Raw genomic sequence first — 21,923 nt, forward strand, 5'->3', positions numbered from 1 at the left:
GAGATGGATGAGGGGGGGTGGCTATACATCAGTAGTAAGAGATGGATGATGAGGAGATGGCTATACATCAGTAGTAAGAGATGGATGAGGGGGGGTGGCTATACATCAGTAGTAAGAGATGGATGAGGAGATGGCTATACATCAGTAGTAAGAGATGGATGAGAGGGGGGGGGGGTGGCTATACATCAGTAGTAAGAGATGGATGAGAGGGGGGGGGGTGGCTATACATCAGTAGTAAGAGATGGATGAGGGGGGGGGTGGCTATACATCAGTAGTAAGAGATGGATGATGAGGAGATGGCTATACATCAGTAGTAAGAGATGGATAAGGGGGAGATGGCTACAAATCAATGTGTAGCCATAATCCTGCATGGTCTCCCTTTATACAGTTCCCTGCAGGCTGTGAGGGGGAGGTGCAGCACTGGTTTGTGTGACTGTCTAGTCTCGGGCACTCCATACTGCAACAAGTGTAGCCAGTGGCGCCGGCTCCAGCAGAGCTCCCGCCCAGAAGCTTCCTGCGCAGCAGCCATTGCACCGCCAGCCACACTGAGGGAGCACGGCACAGGGTGAGCGCCTACATATCGAGTCTTTAAACTTCTATTGACAAACACATCGAAGAGTTTCTGTAAGGAGAATCGATAATCAGGTATTTAGACCCTAAACTGACGCCATCTGTGTAAAGCACCTGAAATGCTGGTTCTGTCTATGCCTTTGTATTACAAGTCCGTTTCAACGTTGTCTAGAAATCTACCAGCAAATGTTTATATGAATGAGCTTGCACGTGCGGGGGGCTTTGCTGTAACCTGCCCCCCCACCCGAGATCTCACCACGCGCAGAAGGGTCCGCTCCTGCTCACTATCTCCGCATGGGGAGCAGGTCACAGAGAAGAGTTAGTCACAGACAGGAGGCTGGAAGTGCATGCCAAGCCCCCCCACAGTTGTCAGCTCATTAGCATAAACATTCACTGATGGATTTCTAGAAAACAAAGGTATAGACCTAATCAACATTTCAGATATTTTAAATAGATGGTGTCGGTTAATCATGACATATGACGTACATTTACGTCATAATTAGTGTCCCTGTCTTTGGGGCGGCCTCGCACGTCGACTCCGCCTCATTCCCAGCAGATAATGGGTGATTTAATCAGCCATCGTGTCTTTAACAGAGGAAGAAAAGGGAGGAAATCGGCACTCCAACAGGTAAAATGCAAAAAAAACTTTTAGTCCACTTAAATGGGGGGGGGGAAAAAAGATAAAACCGTTCTAACGCGTTTCTGGCGCCATACTTGCGCTCTTAGTCGTAGCAAATAGGGAAGGAAAATGGAGTTGGATATATACAGCAAACAATGAGATCATGTGATACAAAAGGGAAAATACCATTAGATATGCAAACAGGTGTGCAAAGAAGGGTTTCTGCCAACAATTCATGATGGATTCAAAATTGCTTAAGCCCATACAAAAATAGATACTGGTATGTAAAGGCAAAGCCATAATGAATCCAATACAAAGCAAGAATATAATGAGGTAAATATTAATTCATCAAAAATCAATGACTTATGCAATGAGCAAATATTTGGGGCATAAATATAAACAACAAATTAACAAGCGAATAAAATGTGCAGAGCAATAAATATAAAGCAAGAATATGCACAATATCAGATGATATTCAGTATGAGAATAGCAAGATAGACAAATATGAAATCCATCATCATAAACAGTAGAATACAACGGGCTGATAAGAAATCCATCAATGAACATGAGACAAATCATTACAAAAAGATATAAGTCTATGGGAAACGGGATGAAAACATGGAGTCAAAAACTTCATTAGTACCCAGGTATTATCTGTATGTAACTACCCTGGACCAGATGACAAAAAGTCTGACCAGCAATGAAAAAGAGCTTATAATTAAATATACATAAATTCATAAATAAATGTTTATAATCACCATGTCATACCAGATTTTGGAAAATGTAAGCAATGAAATAACATGAAAAAAACCCAAACAAAAATCTAATAGGTATCTAAAATTAAAACAAGTAGAGATATATCCTGAAGAAAAATATAAAGAGATACCCAAGACTCATTGGAGATCTATACAAAACATAATCTTTATTCATAGCAACATGTTATTCTAGATAAATACATCACATACAGAGGTATTGGGAAAAGAGCAGCTAAAACAATAAGATACAGGGTATATAAACCCAAAATAGTAAGGAGACCGTAGCTAAAGCCCCAGATAGGTATAAATATCACATAAGCAATGATTACATATAGATAAAATATATCAGAGATGACTAGATTATTTATGCTGAAATGAAGTGCATAGCACAGTGATTGAATCAAAATAAAACAACCGCTGAAGGCACTATACCATGCTGACTCAGGGTAAGTATAAGAATCTGAAGTATCTCAGTCCATCTGAGTAGAGATGAGAGACCAGGGACTGATATAAATGAACAGCCTGACATTAGTTTAATCATATGACAATATACCGGCCAATGCCGTATAGATAATTACCTTGAGTCATGATAGAGATCAGGGGCTCGTGATAGCGGTCTGCAAAACGCCTCGACGCGCGTTTCGCCTCAGCTTCGTCAGGAGGCGTGGTTAGAATAAGAGGTGGGTCCTATTTATGTGAATGAAATGTGTGTAACTGCCAATTGGCGCGCTATCCCCCGCGATGCCGCGCCCCCAGCGATGACGCGGACCGGCGTGCAGCCCGCGGGATGAGGAGGAGGAACGACGTCATCCCCCCCATCACCAAGGCAACCACGCACAGGCCCCGACGCCGCCGGAGCGCCGCAGCGCGCGAGAGAGAGCGCGTCCACAGATAACCAGACAGGAGGGACAGAGTACAAACACAGGTACTCAATGCTCACTAGTGGCGTCATTGTGGCCAGTCCCCTGCCACCAATGAGGACAGATAGGAGGACAGTGGGGAATAATAACGACCTGCCCTGACCTATAACAGTAGAGGGCATAGGACCAATATCTAATAAATCATACCAGATACCATGAGGTCCTGAGTTATAGTCAGGATTAATAATCCCCCGAATGCTATGCACAATATGTCAAAATGGGTTTGCATAATTAATGATAAACCAGTGGAAAAAGCCAGTACAATAAATATAAATACAATAGTTATATAGATGGCTAAATCCATGTACATGAATAGATAGACCACAAGTAGACAGAAATCTTGATAGGAGACCGTCTGGAGAAATCACTCAATGGTGTATGATGTTTAGTCCATTATTTAGTAAAACGTCAGAGCCTCGTGTCAGAATAGACAAAAACGATGATGAAGTGATAGTCAATAAATGACACAGCACTAGGGATGTCAAAAGGAATAAAATCAATAATGAGTAAATACAACACAACTCATGTGGGAATAAAAGACAGCATTTATAGGAACCCATCATTTAAAAGTAGCGCAACGAAAAGGTATTTACAGAAAAGACTTGACGCTAACAGACTCGTTCAAACCAGAGGGCATAACCGTGTCCAATGTGATGATCCAGCGTGTCTTTTTGGAGCAATTTTTGTTTAGTATTGCCTCCCCTAATGCCCATATAGACTCTATCGATGCCACGAGCTGAAAGGCCCTTAGGGTTACAGCCGTGGGCATCGAAAAAGTGCCTGGGAATAGATTTAAGTTGCTGAGGGTCTGAGCAAGAGGCGGCATTTTTTATATCTCTAATATGTTCCTGAATGCGGATTTTGAGGGGTCTTGTGGTCATTCCTATGTAGACTAGATCACACGGACAACGAATATGATAAACGACCGCTTCCGTTTCACATGTGATGTGATGTAAGATTTTAAAGTTTTTATTCCTACCGAAGTCTGAAAGTTCACCCGTTTTGGTGATATATTTACAGATTGAGCATCTGCCACAGGCGAAACAGCCCCATGGTGGGCCCTTACTGCCAGGGAAAAACTGTTTTTTTGGAGGGACATAGTGACTTCTGGAGATGATATCTCCAAGGGTCTTTAGCGCTACGCCATGTTATAAGTGGTTGTTTAGTGAGCTGACCGCGTAGATCACGGTCCGTAAGTAAAATAGGCCAATGTTTAGAAAAAATCTTTTTAATATTGATCCAATTAGTATTAAATGTAGTGATAAATCTAGGTAATATATCAGTGTTCGTTTTCTTTTTAGCATTAGACAGTAGGCTTTGTCTACTAATGGCTTTGGCTCGTAAGAAGCCACGTTTAATGTCCTGCTTTGGATAGCCCCTATCCTGAAATCTACGAGAGAGATCATATGCTTGATGGCGAAAATTATTGTCGTTAGAACAGATACGTCGTGCCCGTAAAAATTGCCCTACAGGGATAGAGCTTTTTAGTTTTGGCGGGTGTGAGGAAGAATAGTGTAATAAAGCGTTAGTGGAGGTCTCCTTCCTGAAAATGTTAGTCTCAATTCTATTATCTCCTGATTTGGTGATAAGTAAGTCTAAAAAGTCAACTGATGTCTGACTATATTTCCAGGTTAAATGAATATTACGAGTATTTTTATTGAGACTGTGAAGGAATGTCTCCAATTGTGAGATGGAGCCCTGCCAGATAAACAATATATCATCAATATATCTTGACCAGGACATGACGGCTTCATGGCCCCGTGTATTAAGGACCGTATCCCTCTCCCACAGCCCCAGGAACAAGTTAGCATATGAGGGCGCACAAGACGCCCCCATTGCTGTGCCCTGGAGCTGCAGGAAGGGGCGGTCCTTAAACACAAAATAGTTGTGTCTAAGAATAAAATCCAAAAGAGAGAGAATGAATAGTATAAGGTCTGGATCAAGATTGGTCATGGTCAGAAAGAATTCTACAGCTGTCATGCCCTGGTCGTGATGTATCGAGGTATATAAGGACTCCACATCACAAGTAACAAGCCACATATCTTCATCAAGAGTAATCCCGTCTAGTCGTTTTAGAACATCAGTGGTATCCCTCACGAAAGATGGGAGAGTCTCCACGCATCTTTGGAGATAAAAATCCACGAATTTACATATAGGTTCACAAAGACCCCCAATACCCCAGCGGTTGTTTTATTTTGATTCAATCACTGTCCTATGCACTTCATTTCAGCATAAATAATCTAGTCATCTCTGATATATTTTATCTATATGTAATCATTGCTTATGTGATATTTATACCTATCTGGGGCTTTAGCTACGGTCTCCTTACTATTTTGGGTTTATATACCCTGTATCTTATTGTTTTAGCTGCTCTTTTCCCAATACCTCTGTATGTGATGTATTTATCTAGAATAACATGTTGCTATGAATAAAGATTATGTTTTGTATAGATCTCCAATGAGTCTTGGGTATCTCTTTATATTTTTCTTCAGGATATATCTCTACTTGTTTTAATTTTAGATACCTATTAGATTTTTGTTTGGGTTTTTTGTTTAGTGATTTGGAGATGGCATTTCACCTTTGGTGATCTGCTTTTGTTTTGGTCATTTAATGAAATAACATGGTAAGAGGGACCTCAAATATAAACGCAGTGTTATATGCGCAAAATCAAGTATAAAAAACATGATAGGAAACAGATATGAATTGCCTAAGTATAGATGGTATAGTAAAATAGACATATAAATTCCATTAATAAATGTAAAACCAATCATCACGAAGATTCATGCCTTCAGGATACTTAATATTAAGACTTAAGATCCAGAAAGCTTCACGCAAATTAAGCCATTTCTGTCTATTGCCCTCCCGTACCGGATAATGTACTTTTTCAAGACCAAAAAAATAAAAATATGTAAGATCACTTTTATGTATGGACACAACATGTTTAGATGCCCCAGAATATGTGCTGTTAGAACTATTAATGTTTGAAATATGCTTCACTATTCTTTTCTTTAATTTTCGGGTAGTACAACCAATGTAGTGAATATGACAATTTACAGTAGATACAATACACTATGAATTTTGTGTCACAATTAATGAAATCAGTGATGTTGTGTTGTACATCGGGTGTGATGATAAAAGTGAGTTCTATCCTGAGCATATGAATAAACATTGCATCTAGAACCACCGCATCTGCGGAATCCAGTGCTAATTACTAGTATTAACTGGTCGTCTTAACAGGCTAGGGCAAAGAATATTTCATCCTTTAGAAATCACTTGGCGAAGAATATCATCTTGATTGAAGACAGGTAAATATTTTAAAACTGTATCCCTAATGTCCTTGAATTGCGAGCGAGTGAAAGTAAGGAAGGAATCACTATCAGTGTTGGAAAACGTTTTTGGCTTGAAGGGATCTGGGTTTGTTAGAGACTGTGTGGAAGGCTCTTTTTACAAGGGAGGCACCATAGCCCCTGTCAGTGAGTCTTCCTTTAATGGTAGATCTTTCTTAGCTGCTTTGTCCATGTGAAGAGCATATACGGCGAGCTCGATTGAACTCTCCAAATGGGATGGCATTAGTAATGTGGCGAGGATGTTAAGTGGACGATAGAAGTAATGTATTGCCTGACACGGGTTTTCTATTAAGCGTTGTTTCAACTGTATGTGATGGTACTATCCCAGTAAGGCAAATGTCAAGCAATGGAGTAGAGATAGAAGGTTTACTGACTGTAAATTTCAAATTTAAGGGATTAGAATTTAGATACAAGGCAAATTCAGATACTACCTGGGGGTCACCCGTCCATACCATAAGTAAATCATCAACATATCTGCCAAATCAAAAAAGGGATTTTTATCCGAAAAAAATGTACATTTCTTCCCACCACGACATGTACAATATGGCAACAGATGGTGAGAAATTGGAGCCCATTGGGGCCCCAAGTATCTGTAAATAATATTTGCAGTCAAACATAAAATAATTATGGGACAACAAATATTTATATTTTCCGAGTACCCACTATATCTATCCAGGTGGTGTTGAATGGCGATAATGGCCAATGTGTGAGGAATGGCGGAATACAAGTTGACAACGTCACTAGTGTCGAACGTATAGTAATGGGATGATCAGCCAAAAGCCTACGCTGCATTTTATTGAACACAGACAAAAAAATGCCTTCCTCCAAGATTTTAGACGGAGCAATTTTATAAAATTTAGTAGGATTTTTGGGGAGCTCACTGTATGTATACTTGTCATTAAGAATATTATCTGCACGATGTATAGGAAAGTATCTAACACTGTAATGCACCCCCCCTTTGTCAGATTGCCAATGGTGAGATTTCAGTTTGACTAACTCATATAAAGCTTTAAATTCACTGGAACTGGTGTTTCTCAATTGATGTGATACAGTATTACGTTCATGTGGAAGTTTAAGATCCCTTTCAACGAGGGTCTGAAACAAATCAAGTGAGGGAACCCTAGATTGCAAAGGGTAATATGAAGAATTCTTGGTAACAATTTTAACCCCTTACTGGCCTTGACCTGCGGCGTACTAATATGCCCATCACCCTCAGTTCAGCACGGGCTCTGGGGCTGAGCCTGCACTGAACCGGGCACATCTCAGCTGATTCTTCCAGCTGACATGTGCCCGCAACAGCCGTGGGTCGAATCGCGATCCACCCGCGGCTGTTAACCAGTTAAATGCCGCTGTCAATCTCTGGATATGTGATTTAAAGGACAGAGCAGATTCTAGGATCACACCGAGGCAGCGGATTTCTGGTACAGGAGAAAGAGTGATGTCATTTATTGTGATAGATATATCAGTTGGGGAAGTTACGCGAGATGGGGGAAAGATGATGAGTTCAGATTTGTCCACATTGAGTTTGAGGAAGCGAGAGGAAAAGAAGGAGGTTATGGCTGATAGGCACGCTGGAATTCTGGACAGCAGAGAGGTAGATCTGAGTATCCTCCGCGTACAGTTGGTATTGGAAACAATGGGATTTTATGAGCTCTCCCAGGCCAAGGGTATAGATGAAGAAGAGTGGGGGTCCTAGGACGGAGCCTTGAGGGACTTCAACAGAGAGAAGGCGGGATGAGGAGGTAGAGTGGGAGACGCTAAATGTGCGGTTGGAAAGGTATAAGGAGATCCAGGATAGGACAAGGTCTTTGACACCTAAGGAAGAGAGAATCTGTAGTAGGAGGCAGTGGTGAACTGTGTTGAAGGTTAAGGACAGGTCTAGAAGGAGAAGTATGGAGAATTGTCAGTTGGCTTTGGCTGTAAGTAAGTCATTAGTAATTTTGGTAAGGGCAGTTATGGTGGAATGATGGGGATGGAAGCCAGATTGTTGATTGTGGAAGAGAGAATTAGATGAGAGGTGAGAGGAAAGTTCAGCATGAACATGTTGCTCAAGGAGTTTGGAGGCGAATGGGAGCAGCGATATGGGGCGATAGCGGTTGGGTCGAGGGATGGCTTTTTGAGGATGGGCGTAATTGAGGCATGTTTGAAAGCAGAGGGGAAGGTACCAGAAGTTAGTGATAGGTTGAAGAGATGAGTTAGGGATGGGATGAGTGTGTGGGGGTGATGTTGGGGAGGAGATGGGATGGGGTCAAGTGCACAAGTGGCGATTTGGAGGCGAGGCGGGTAAGCTCATCTTCATTGATGTTGGAGAGGGAGATTATAGGGGAAGGGCAATGGTCTGGAAAACAAAGGAGTTGTGGTGGTCAGACAATGAAGGCTTGCCTTATTTAATCAATCTTGTTTTTGAAGTGTGTGGCAAAGTCCTCAGCAGCGATCAGGGAGGGCGGAGGAGGCAGTTAAGTGTTGAATAGTTGTTTGGAGTTGTAGGATAAGGAAGATATGCGGGTTGTGAAGTAGGCCTGTTTAACGGAGGTGAGGGCTGATTTGAATACGAGTGTTGCTTGTTTGAATGCAGTGAAGTCATCTTGTGAGTGTATTTTCTTCCAACACCGCTCTGCAACCCTGGACGCTTGCTGAAGCTTTTTAGTGAGGTTATTGTACCAGGGTTGTTTATTGATACGTCGCACTTTGCCATGCACAAGAGTGGCGACCGAGTCAATAGCTGATATGAGAGTGGCATTGCAGAAAGCAGTGACACTGTCTGTGTCGTGGAGTGAAGATATGGATGTCAGTGGTAGAATAGAATCTGTGAGTGTCTAGATGTGCAAGGTTTCTGCAGGGGTGTGCTAGTTGCTGGACTTGGGTGACAGGTGAGGAGGACAGGGATGAGAAAGTGGTGGTCAGATAGGGGGAGATTGAGAGGTTAGATAGGGAGCAGAGTCGGGTGAAGAGAAGGTCCAGTGTATGTCTGTCTCTGTGGGTGGCTGAGGAGAACCACTGATTAAGTCCAAAAGATTAAGTAAGGCTGTGTGCCCACGTAGCGTTTTTCAAGCGTATATGCTGCGGAATTTCCGCAGCGTACACGGTTGGAAAATGCATGTATATCCGCACCCCATGGTCCCCAATGGCATTCCGCAATGTCAATGCCCATGCTGCGGATTTTTCCGCAGCGTATATGCTGCGGTCAAAAATCCGCAGCATGTTCATTAATTTTGCGGAAGCGCAGCGGAATCAATGTGCGGATGGTACCCAAGTCTGGATGAGAGGAGACTCTCATCCAGACCTGGGTACCAAAGAACCTGTAAAAAAAAGAATAAAATAAAGTTTATACTTATCTTCTGATGTTTTCCCGCCGTCGCGCTGTTGTCTGAAGGACCTGCCACGTCATTGAGTCATGTGACCCACCACATGACTCAATGACGTCACCGCAGGTCCTGCACACAACAGCGTGAGCCGCTCAAGCCTCCGGACGGGGCAGAGAATGCATCAGAAGTAGTGTTGAGCATTCCGATACTGTAATATCGGGTATCGGCCGATATTCGCGGTATCGGAATTCCGATACTTAATTCCGATACTTTTACAATATCGGATACCGGAATCGGAAGTTCCCATAATGCCTGCGCTCTGCAGTGTCTGTGAAGGATGACAAGTTGGATGGCAGCGCGATCCAGCCTGTCATCAGAATGCCATCCCAGCGGGGGAGAATTCTCCTGATTGTTTAAAAGCCGGCGGGCGGTATAAAGCCGCCGGCTTTTAAACAATCACACAGCCCCATACTGCTTCCCCGCAGCCTCCCACCCCGATCCTCCGCTCCCCTCGCCACCTCCCATCCCGATCGTAAGTTAGGACCGGGCGGGGAGCGCAGCTTCAAGGAGCGGGGAGTGAAGGACCCGGGCGGGGAAGCCGGCAGTGAAAAGACTTCACCGCCGGTTTTCCCGTTCTGTGCTGCGCTTTCCCGCCGGTTATTTCAAATGAACAGCTGAGGTATCAGGTGATGTCGATCAGCTGTTCATTTGAAGTCGCCGCGTTGCCCTCAGAGGGTTCATGTGAGTTCATGCTTGACTGCATGAACTCACATGAACTTTCCCACGGCCGCACAGGTCAGCCTCACCTCCCAGACCATCAGCCCGTCATGATTAGTGTGTGTGCGGGGTGTGTGCGCGATGTTTGTGCGGGTGTGCGCGGTGTCTGTGCGATGTGTGCGGTGTGTGTGCGTGCAGGCAGACATAGGCCGATGTGACACTACTACTCCCATCGGCCTATGTCTGTCCCCCGTCCACTCCTGCCAGCAGGATCAGCTCGATGGGAGCAGTAGTTCCCATCAGACTGATCCTGCTATTTAAATTGCCCTACTGTGTCCCCAATAAATGTTAAATACATGTCATTGGTGGCCAGTGGTTACCTAAAAGAAATTAGTTCATACATTACCTGTCCCCGCCGATCGCCACCTAAAATAAAGTAAAAAATAAAAAACTACACCTATACTCACCTAGACACCTAATTCCCCGAAGCCATCGATCTCCTGTAATAAAATATAAAATAATAAACCACAACCTTATCCTTACCCCTCCGTAGCAGTCCACGAGTGTCCCACAAAGATCTCCAGTTCAGAGCAGCCACATAGAATGTGACCGCTCTGAACCGCTGCCGCCGCTAGAATGACGGGGCCGTAAGGGTTCACCGGAGTTCAGGCAGCGCTGCTCCGGTTAGCTCCTTTACGGCCCTGCTGTATCGTGAGAAATTCCCACGGTACAGCAGTGCCGTAAAGGAGGTCTCCGGAGCTGCGCTGCCTGAATGCACTCCGGTGACCTCAGTCAGTGGCTCCCGCTGCCGGGAGCGGACGTGTTCCCGGCAGCGTGAGCTTACAGCAGCCATGCACAGCTGTCACCATCTCCAGATGTGACAGCTGTGCATGGGAGATCAGCGCAGGAACGTGGACAGGTAACTATTATTTTTAGTAAACTAAGAATTAAATAAAATTGTGTGTTTTATTTCAAATAAATTATTTTTTTCTGGGTGTAGTGTGTTTTTTCTTTTTAACACTTTGTAGGTTAGTAATGGGGGTGTCTTATAGACGCCCATCATTACTAACCTGGGCTTCATGGCAGCTGGCGCTGACATGAACCCCACCACTATTACCCCCTGCCACCGCACCAGGGCAGCGTGGAAGAGCGAGGCTAAGTGCCAGAGTTGGCGCATCCTATGGATGCGCCATTTCTGGGGCGGCTGACGACTGGTGTTTCTAGCCTGGGAGGGGGCCAATATTCATGGCACCCTTCCTGGGCTATTAATATCAGCCCCCAGCTGTCTGCCTAGCCTTTGCTAGCTGTTAAAATAGCTGGCCTTAACCCCTTTATTACCCAGTGAGCCACCGCACCAGGGCCCTGGATGAGTTGGGTACAGCGCCAGAAGATGGCGCTTCTATGAACGCGCCATTTTCCGGGGCGGCTGCGGACTGCAATTTGCAGCGGGTGGGGCCCAGAAAGCTTGGGCCTCCCTGCGCTGCGGATTCCAGCCCCCAGCTGCCTAGTTGTACCTGGCTGGACACAAAAATAGGGCGAAGCTCCACGTTTTTTTTTTTTAAATTCATGAAATTCATGGAATAATTAAGAAAAAAAGGGCTTCCCTATATTGTTGTGTCCGGCTAGGTACAAATAGGCAGCTGGTGGTTGGGGGCAGCCCGTTCCTGCCTGCTGTACCTGACTGGACACAAATATAGTGCGAAGCCCCACGTCAATTTTTTTTAATTATTTCATGAATTTCCTGAAATGATTTAAAAAAAATTGACGTGGGGCTTTGCACTATATTTGGGTCCAGCCAGGTACAGCAGGCAGGAACGGGCTGCCCCCAACCACCAGCTGCCTATTTGTACCTGGTTGGACACAACAATATAGGGAAGCCCTTTTTTTCTTAATTATTTCATGAATTTCATGAAATAATTAAAAAAAAAAAAAATACGTGAAGCTTCTCCCTATTTTTGTGTCCAGCCAGGTACAACTAGGCAGCTGGGGGATGGAATCTGCAGCGCAGGGAGGCCCAAGCTTTCTGCCCCCCCCCCCCCGCTGAAAATTGCAGTCCGCGGCCACCCCGGAAAATGACGCGTTCATAGAAGCTGGATGCTGTACCTGGCTGGCATACAAAAATATGGCGAAGCCCACGTCAAAAGTTTTGGGAAAAATTAATTAAAAAATAAATAATAATTTAGGGACTGCATCTTTATTAACTCCTCAAATGTCATTTAGTGTTAAAATAAAGGATTTATTTTAAAAAAAATTGACGTGGGGCTTCGCCCTATATTTGTGTCCAGCCAGGTACAGCAGGCAGGAACAGGCTGCCCCCAACCACCAGCTGCCTATTTGTACCTGGCCGGACACAACAATATAGGGAAGCCCTTTTTTAAAAAAATTATTTCATGAAATAATTAAAAAAAATTGACGTGGGGCTTCGCCCTATATTTGTGTCCAGCCAGGTACAGCAGGCAGGAATGGGCTGCCCCCAACCACCAGCTGCCTATTTATACCTGGTTGGACACAACAATATAGGGAAGCCCTTTTTTTCTTAATTATTCCATGAATTTCATTAAATTTAAAAAAAAAATGTGTGGGGCTTCGCCCTATTTTTGTGCCCAGCCAGATACAACTAGGCAGCTGGGGGCTGGAATCCGCAGCGCAGGGAGGCCCAAGCTTTCTGGGCCACCCCCGCTGCAAATTGCAGTCCGCAGCCGCCCCAGAAAATGGCGCGTTCATAGAAGCGCCATCTTCTGGCGCTGTACCCAACTCATCCAGGGCCCTGGTGCGGTGGCTCACTGGGTAATAAAGGGGTTAAGGCCAGCTTGGCATTATCAGCTGGCCCTAAGCCCGAAATTCATGGGGTCACGCCAATATTGGACATGACCACCATGAATTTCTAGTAAAGTATTTAAAAAAACACAACACCCAGAAAAAAGTCCTTTAATTGAAATAAACACACAATTCTTTATTGTTCTAAATTAAACCATACTTACCATCACGCCCATTCCAGCTGAAGCCAACGATCTCCTGCAATAAAAGTAAAATAATAAAGCAACATCATCCTTACCTTTCCATGGCTCCCACGACAGCTTCAGCTCTGCTACATCGAGATGACAGGCTGGACCGCAGCAGAACGCTGCCATCCATCCTGTCATCCCGCAGACACTGAGAAGCGCAGGCATACTTCCACTCCTCAGTGTCTGGCTGTGACGGCATCCAGATGAGCCGAGGTCATGTCCAATGAACTCAGCTCACCTCATGTACGTCACTGACAGCGTGGGAAAATTCTCCTGCACTCGGCACTTCAGCGTGAGAATTTTCCCACGCTGTCAGTGACGTGCATGAGGTGAGCTGAGTTCATTGGACATGAACTCGGCTCATCTGGATGACGTCACAGAGAGACACTGAGGAGCGCAAGCATGCCTGCGCTTCTCAGTGTCTGCGGGATGACAGGCTGGATGGCAGCGTTCTGCTGCGGTCCAGCCGGTCATCTCGATGTAGCAGAGCTGAAGCTGTCGTGGGAACCATGGAAAGGTAAGGATGAGGTTGCTTTATTATTTTACTTTTATTGCAGGAGATCGTTGGCTTCAGCTGGAATGGGCGTGATGGTAAGTATGGTTTAATTTAGAACAATAAAGAATTGTGTCTTTATTTCAATTAAAGGACTTTATTCTGGGTGTTTGTGTTTTCTTTTAACTTTGACTATGGGGTTAGTAATGGGGGTGTCTTATAGACGCCTCTCCATTACTAACCTGGGCTTGATGTCAGCTGGCATTATAAGCTGACATCAACCCCAACCCTATTACCCCCTGCCACCGCACCAGGGGAGCGTGGAAGAGCGAGGTTAAGTGCCAGAATTGGCGCATCCTATGGATGCGCCATTTCTGGGGCGGCTGACGGCTGGTGTTTCTAGCCTGGGAAGGGGCCAATATTCATGGCTCCCTTCCTGGGCTATTAATATCAGCCCCCAGCTGTCTGCCTAGCCTTTGCTAGCTATTAAATTAGGGGGGACCCCACGTCATTTTTTGGGGGGGGTTCCCCCATTTTAATAGCTAGTAAAGGCTAGGTATTCAGCTGGGGGCTGATATTAGTAGCCTGGGAAGCTCCGTGGGTATTACCCCCTTCCCAGGCTTCAAACATTTGCCCCAGCTGTCTGCTTAACCTCCGCTAGAGCCTAAAATTAAGGGGAACCCCACGCCAATTTTTTTTTAAATAAATCCTTTATTTTAACACTAAATGACAAGTACAGTAAGCAACACTGTCACTGTACTTCATATATATCTGACTGACATGTTTCTATCTATCTAATCTATGTATGATTCTCTATTCTTTCTATTCTAAATTGTCGTGTACCGCTGCTGAATTGCCGGCCGGCTTTTTTAAAGAGACTGTGCATGAAAACACTATTATTTTTTTAAATAAATCCTTTACACTAAATGACAAGTACAGTAACCAACACTGTCACTGTACTTCATATATATGTGACTGACATGTTTCTATCTATCTAATCTATGTGTGAAGCTCTATTCTTTCTGTTGTAAATTGTCGGGTACCAGTGTATGCCGCTGATGAATTGCCGGCTTTTCATGTCATTCTACATTATTCTTAGTTGTTTTACTTCATGTAGAATTAACCTACAAGGAAAGAAAGGGTTTATTTTCATTCCGATATTTGTGTCCCATTGACTTGCATTGGTTTCCGGTATCGGAATCGGCGATATCCGATACTTTTTGGGTATCGGCCCGATCCAATCCGATACGATATTTCCTGATATCGGAAGGTATCGCTCAACACTAATCAGAAGGTGAGTATAAAGTTTATTTTTTTATTTTTTACCATTCTGAACAAGTTGTCAAGCACTTTTCCAAGTGATGCTTGGAGAAGTGCTTGATAACCCGCATGCGGAAATGCATGCAAAGACGCCTCACAAACGCTTCTACCTGGCGGGAAAACCGCATGTAATATCCGCATGCGATTTTCCCGCCAGGGAGAAGCGTAAAAAATATGCTTCAGGTCCGCAACGTGGGCACATAGCCTAAGTGACAGGAGTTTGGATGCAGCTGACTGGCGAATGCCAGTGGGGATGTTGAAATCACCCATGATGATGGTGGGAATGTCAGCAGAGGGAAAGTAAAGAAGCCAGGTGAAGAATTGGTCAGTAAAGGCAGTGACTGGGTCCGGAGGTTGGTATGTGACAGCCACTTGGAGGTTGAGGGAGAGTAGATACGGAAAGAGTGGACTTCAAAAGAAGGGAGGATATAGATGGGATAGGGTTGAAGGTGCAATTGGTAGAAAGGAGAAGACCCACTCCACCATCTCGGTTACCAGGGCGAGGAGTGTGGGTGAAGTGAAAGCCACCGTAACACAATGCAGCTGGGGAGGAAGTATCTGAGGGTGTCAGCCATGTTTCGGTGATGCCCAGGAAAGAGAGATTACGAGAGGTATAAAGGTCGTGAATAACATGTAGCTTATTGCAGACAGAGTGGGCGTTCCAGAGTGCCCCTGAGAGAGGGAGCAGTGGGGTGGGGGGGGGGCGTCAAGGGCACAGGTTTAACTTGGGAGTTTGTATTTGGTTGGGAGCGATAGGAGGGGGAGTTAGTGGAGGGTGTAAGCTGTAGGGGTCCAGGATTGGGAGATATATCACCAGCAGTGAGAAGAAGCAGAAAGAGGGAGAGCAGGTGGGAGAAGGAGAGTGGCTGGCTTGTTTTATGTTTGAGTAGGATAGATCTGAAGTTGAGAAGCAGAAGAAGAGAAGTTGAGAAGTTTGAGTTTGGGAGAAAATAGTAAGAGTAAGTAGAAGTACACTAGATGTATCAGAATTTAATAATAGTGTGTTTCTTGTTGGATAACGTCTCCAGTCCGCGTTCTCTTTCTCCTGCCCCCCCCCCCCCCCTCCTCCGTTTCTGTATTTTGATCTATGAGAAAAATCACGTCTGATTAGATCCAGAAAAAGATGCATCAGTATCCGGGTCTGAAGTGTAATTCGATGAAGAAAATTAAACGGATTTGGGATGTTTGTTTTCAAACCGGTATTTGGTGCCTCCCTTGTAAAATGTGCCTTCAACACAGTCTCTAACAAACCCAGATCACTTTGAGCCAAAAACGTTTCCAACACGGATAGTGATTCCTTCCTTACTTATACTATAGCATTTAGCCCGCAATTCAAGGACATCAGGGATATATAGTTTTAAAATATTTACCGGTCATCAGTCAAGATGATAGTCTTCTCCAGGTCATTTCTAAAGGTTGTAGATGTGTTCCCAAAAGAGGATTAACGCTGGGAAATATTCTTTCCCCTAGCCTAAGACCAGGGCTGTGGAGTCGGTAAGCCAAGCCTCCGACTCTGACTCCTCAATTTCCATGACTCCGACTCCGCAACTCCGACTCGGACTCCCTCATACATGGCTCATGTTTAATTTTGTGATACATTTACTGTAGTAAAATGGTAACCTCAGGCTTTTAATCATTATTATGATACAATAATCAAGCCGTTTAGATATAACATAAAATATATTTATGAGCTAAGAGGAAAAACAAACTAAAACATGAAGTATACCGAGACAACATATACTGGACTATTGATTTATGTACAGTTTATTGAAAGTTTAGATATGCTTTAAAAAGTACTTGCCTTAATGCTGCCTTCCTGTTCACTCCAGAAGTTCTGAGATGAGTGCAGGCATTACTTCCCTGTGTGTTTTTTTTTTTTTTTCCCCCCTTATCTGTAGAGGAGGAGCTTCACTATTTATCATGTACATAAACTGCAACACCGATTCATCTCAGCTAAAAGTCTAGACCCTCAGATCAGGGATAGAACAGACATTTATAGGTCATTTCATAACTTTCCTAAATTCTTATGAAAAAATATTCCCCACAAACTGCATTGACCTACTGTCCCCAATTTATTATATATTTTAGGAGTCTGAGTCGTAAAATTTATACCGACACTGACTCCACGACTCTGACTCCACAACCCTGGTTAAGACAACCAGTTAATACTAGTAACTGGCTCATGATAGAACTCACTTTTATCATCACACCCGATGTACAACACAACATCACTGATTTCATTAATTGTGACACAAAATTCATAGTGTATTGTATCTACTGTAAATTGTCATATTCGCTACATTGTTTGTACTACCCGAAAATTAAAGGAAACAATAGAAAAATATTTACATTTGAGAGTCCTCAGTGGCTGATACCTTTTTAATGGCTAACTGCAAAGATGGTGGTAAGTTGCAAGCTTTCGAGACCACTCAGGTCTCTTCATCAGGGCTGTGGAGTTGGTAAGCCAAACCTCAGACTCACTCTCCTCAATTTCCTTGACACGGACTCCCTCATACATGGCTCATGTTTAAGTGATAAATTTACTGTAGCACAGATTAATCTCAGCTAAAAGTCTAGACCCTTAGATTAGGAATAGGACAGGCATTCATAACTTTCTCAAATTCTTATGAAAAAAATATTCCCCACAAACTGCATTGAACTACTGTACCCTATTTATTATATATTTTAGGAGTTGGAGTCGGTCCATTTTATACAGACTCCACCAAAATTAACTCAGACTCCCCAGCCCTGCTCTTCATCAGGCATAGGATAACATGAAATCTGAAAAGTCACGTATTTATACACAATAGGACACAGAAATAATGCAGTAGATGAGACAAGTGACGTGAAGCAGAACTTTGAAAATAGGAGGGAGATAAACAGTAATGGCCGTAAATATTGGAGCAGTTCATAGATTAGGAGTGTGAAAGTTATATTGTTCTGTGACTGAAGTCTGGTCGAGTTTTCTGATGACCCCTTAGATCTGAAATGCACATTCCTTAGTTGATGTAGAATGACATAAATCCATGCGACACTTTCATTCCAGCATTGAGTGTATCAAAGAATGTAATAAGTTTATATTCCAGACTCTTCTGTCTCTCTAAGATTTTAAATTACCTTTTAATACCAAGAAAAAATATTTAGATTTTTCTGACCTCAGTGGTTGATGCCTTTTAATGGCTAACTGCTAGATGGTAACTAGTTCTTTATCTATGAACTGCTCCAATGTTTACAGCCATAACGGTTTATCCCTCTTTTCAAAGTTCTGCTTCACGTCGCTTGTCTCATATTTCTGCGTCCTATTGTGTATAAATATGTGACTGTTCAGATTTCATGATATACTATCAACCACTGAGGACTCTCAAATCTAAATATTTTTCTATGTACTGGCTAACACGGTACAAAAATAAATACACTGCTCAAAAAATAAAGGGAACACTTAAACAACAGAATATAACTCCAAGTAAATCAAACTTCTGTGAAATCAAACTGTCCACTTAGGAAGCAACACTGATTGACAATCAATTTCACATGCTGTTGTGCAAATGGAATAGACTATAGATGGAAATTATTGGCAATTATCAAGACACACTCAATAAAGGAGTGGTTCTGCAGGTGGGGACCACAGACCACATCTCCGTACCAATGCTTTCTGGCTGATGTTTTGGTCACTTTTGAATGTTGGTTGTGCTTTCACACTCGTGGTAGCATGAGACGGACTCTACAACCCACAGAAGTTGCTCAGGTAGTGCTCCTCATCCAGGATGGCACATCAATGCGAGCTGTGGCAAGAAGGTTTGCTTTGTCTGTCAGCTTAGTGTCCAGAGGCTGGAGGCGCTACCAGGAGACAGACCAGTACAGCAGGAGACATGAAGGGTGCCGTAGGAGGGCAACAACCCAGCAGCCGGACCTCCTCCTTTGTGCAAGGAGGAACAGGAGGAGCACTGCCAGAGCCCTGCAAAATGACCTCCAGCAGGCCACAAATGTGCATGTGTCTGCACAAACTGTTAGAAACCGACTCCATGAGGGTGGTATGAGGGCCCGACGTCCACAGATGGGGGTTGTGCTCACAGCCCAACACTGTGCAGGACGCTTGGCATTTGCCACAGAACACCAGGATTGGCAAAGTCGCCACTGGTGCCCTGTGCTCTTCACAGGTGAAAGCAGGTTCACACTGAGCACATGTGACAGAGTCTGGAGACACCGTGGAGAGTGATCTGCTGCCTGCAACATCCTTCAGCATGACCGGTTTGGCAGTGGGTCAGTAATGGTGAGGGGTGGCATTTCTTTGGAGGGCCGCACCGCCCTCCATGTGCTCGCCAGAGGTAGTGTGACTGCCATTAGGTACCGAGATGAGATCCTCAGACCCCTTGTGAGACCATATGCTGGTGAGGTTGGCCCTGGGTTCCTCCTAATGCAGGACAATGCCAGACCTCATGTGGCTGGAGTGTCAGCAGTTCCTGCAAGATGAAGGCATTGAAGCTATGGACTGGCCCGCCCGTTCCCCAGACCTGGATCCAATTGAGCACATCTGGGACATCATGTCTCGCTCCATCCACCAATGTCACGTTGCACCACAGACTGTCCAGGAGTTGGCGGATGCTTTAGTCCAGATCTGGGAGGATATCCCACAGGAGACCATCCGCAACCTCATCAAGAGCATGCCCAGGCATTGTAGGGAGGTCATACTTTGTACAGAACAAAGTATTCAATGAGAATATTTCATTCATTCAGATCTAGGATGTGTTATTTGAGTGTTCTCTTTATTTTTTTGAGCAGTGTATTTTCCCTGTAAGAAAAGAATAGTGAAGCATATTTCAAACATTAATAGTTCTAACAGCACATATTCTGGGGCATCTAAACATGTTGTGTCCATACATAAAAATGATCTTACATATTTTTCTTTTATTGGTCTTGAAAAAGTACATTATCCGGTACGGGAGGGCAATAGAGAGAAATGGCTTAATTTGCGTGAAGCTTTCTGGATCTTGCGTCTTAATATTAAGTATCCTGAAGGCATGAATTTTCGTAACAATTGGTTTTACATTTATTAATGGAATTTATATATGTCTATTTTACTATACCATCTATACTTAGGCCATTCATATCTGTTCCATATCATGTTTTTTATACTTGATTTTGCGCATATAACACTGCGTTTATATTTGAGGTCCCTCTTACCATGTTATTTCATTGCTTACATTTTCCAAAATCTGGTATGACATGGTGATTAGTGAAGTTTTTGACTCCACGTTTTCATCCCGTTTCCCATAGACTTATATTTTTTTGTAATGATTTGTCTCATGTTCATTGATGGATTTCTTATCAGCCCGTTGTATTCTACTGTTTATGATGATGGATTTCATATTTGTCTATCTTGCTATTCTCATACTGAATATCATCTGATATTGTGCATATTCTTGCTTTATATTTATTGCTCTGCACATTTTATTCGCTTGTTAATTTGTTGTTTATATTTATGCCCCAAATATTTGCTCATCGCATGTTGTTGATTTTTGATGAATTAATATTTACCTTATTATATTCTTGCTTTGTATTGGATTCATTATGGCTTTGCCTTTACATACCGGTATCTATTTTTGTATGGGCTTAAGCAATATTGAATCCATCATGAATTGTTGGCCAATTTGCACACCTGTTTGCATATCTAATGGTATTTTCCCTTTTGTATCACATGATCTCATTGTTTGCTGTATATATCCAACTCCATTTTCCTTCCCTATTTGCTACGACTAAGAGCGCAAGTATGGCGCCAGAAACGCGTTAGAACGGTTTTATCTATTTTTTCCCTCCCCTTTTTAAATGAACTAAAAAATTTTTTTTGCATTTTACCTGTTGGAGTGCCGATTTCCTCCTTTTTCTCCCTCTGCATGCGGCTGTGCTCACCAGCGGGATCGGCACCCTCCAGTAGATTATTTTCATCCCGTTTGGATCCGGCATTGCCGCTCCCTGACTCTCTCCCCTCCTGCCTTTCCATGTGCCTTTAACAGCTGCCGCTGTTAACCTTTTTAAATGCCTCTGTCAATCTCTGACAGCAGCATTTAACATGTGCCAGTGGGGGGGGCTTGTCATTCCATGCGCTCATCAGCTTTCATAGATCGGGATTTTCACTATACAGAGCAGTGCTGAGTCACTGCTATGTATAGCGCAAGCGATCAGACAATTGCAGCTTCAGATCCCCTAAGGGGACTATTAAATACTGTAAAAAGTAAAAAAATACTTTAAGTTCAAATCACTCCCCTTTTCCCCATTAATATGAAAGAATAAAAAAAATGCACATATTTTGTATTGCTACATTCATAAAAGTCCACTCTATCAAAATATTAGGTGATTAATTTGATCTGTAAATGTCCTAATGAGAAAAAAATCAAAACACCAGAATTACATTTTTTTGGCCTCTGCATTGCAACATTGCCATAAAATGCAATAAGAGGTGATGAAAACATGGTATCTACCCCAAAATGGTATCAATAAAAGTGTCAGCTCAGGACGCAAAAAATAAGCCCACACCCAGCCCCAGATCCCGAAAATTGAATGCGTTACGGGACTCAGAAGACAGTGACAAAAGCAACAATATTTTTTTTCATGCAAATTACTATATTTTTTTCACCACTTGAAGACCTATGCATGTTTGGTATCTGCATACTCGTCGTAGTGACCTGGAGAATCATATTGCCTGGTCAGTTTTACCATATTGTTTGTCCAACTTGTCCAGCAAGAAACAAGCCCTCATACTGCTTTGTGGACTGAAAAATAATGTTAACGCTCTTGGATGACGGGGAGGGAAAAACAAAAAATGAAAAAAAACAAAACGTTAAATCGCCCGGTTATGAAATGGTTAAGGGTCTAAA

The 21,923-nt window shown here is 43.4% G+C and overlaps 1 protein-coding gene across 1 annotated transcript in view; it reads left to right on the forward strand.

The window, feature by feature from the left end:
- The window catches only part of SYCP2L (synaptonemal complex protein 2 like), a 250,185-nt gene that overhangs the window by 190,757 nt on the left and 37,505 nt on the right, over positions 1–21,923 (forward strand). Inside the window, exon 21 of the mRNA XM_073676941.1 lies at positions 473–565. Within this exon, the coding sequence (XP_073533042.1) occupies positions 473–565 (93 nt within the window). The remainder of the gene's footprint in view (positions 1–472; positions 566–21,923) is intronic.

This window comes from Phyllobates terribilis, unplaced genomic scaffold, assembly GCF_046119375.1.
Source record: "Phyllobates terribilis strain yellow unplaced genomic scaffold, ASM4611937v1 Scaffold_4__5_contigs__length_816908805, whole genome shotgun sequence".
Classification (NCBI taxonomy): Eukaryota; Metazoa; Chordata; class Amphibia; order Anura; family Dendrobatidae; genus Phyllobates; species Phyllobates terribilis.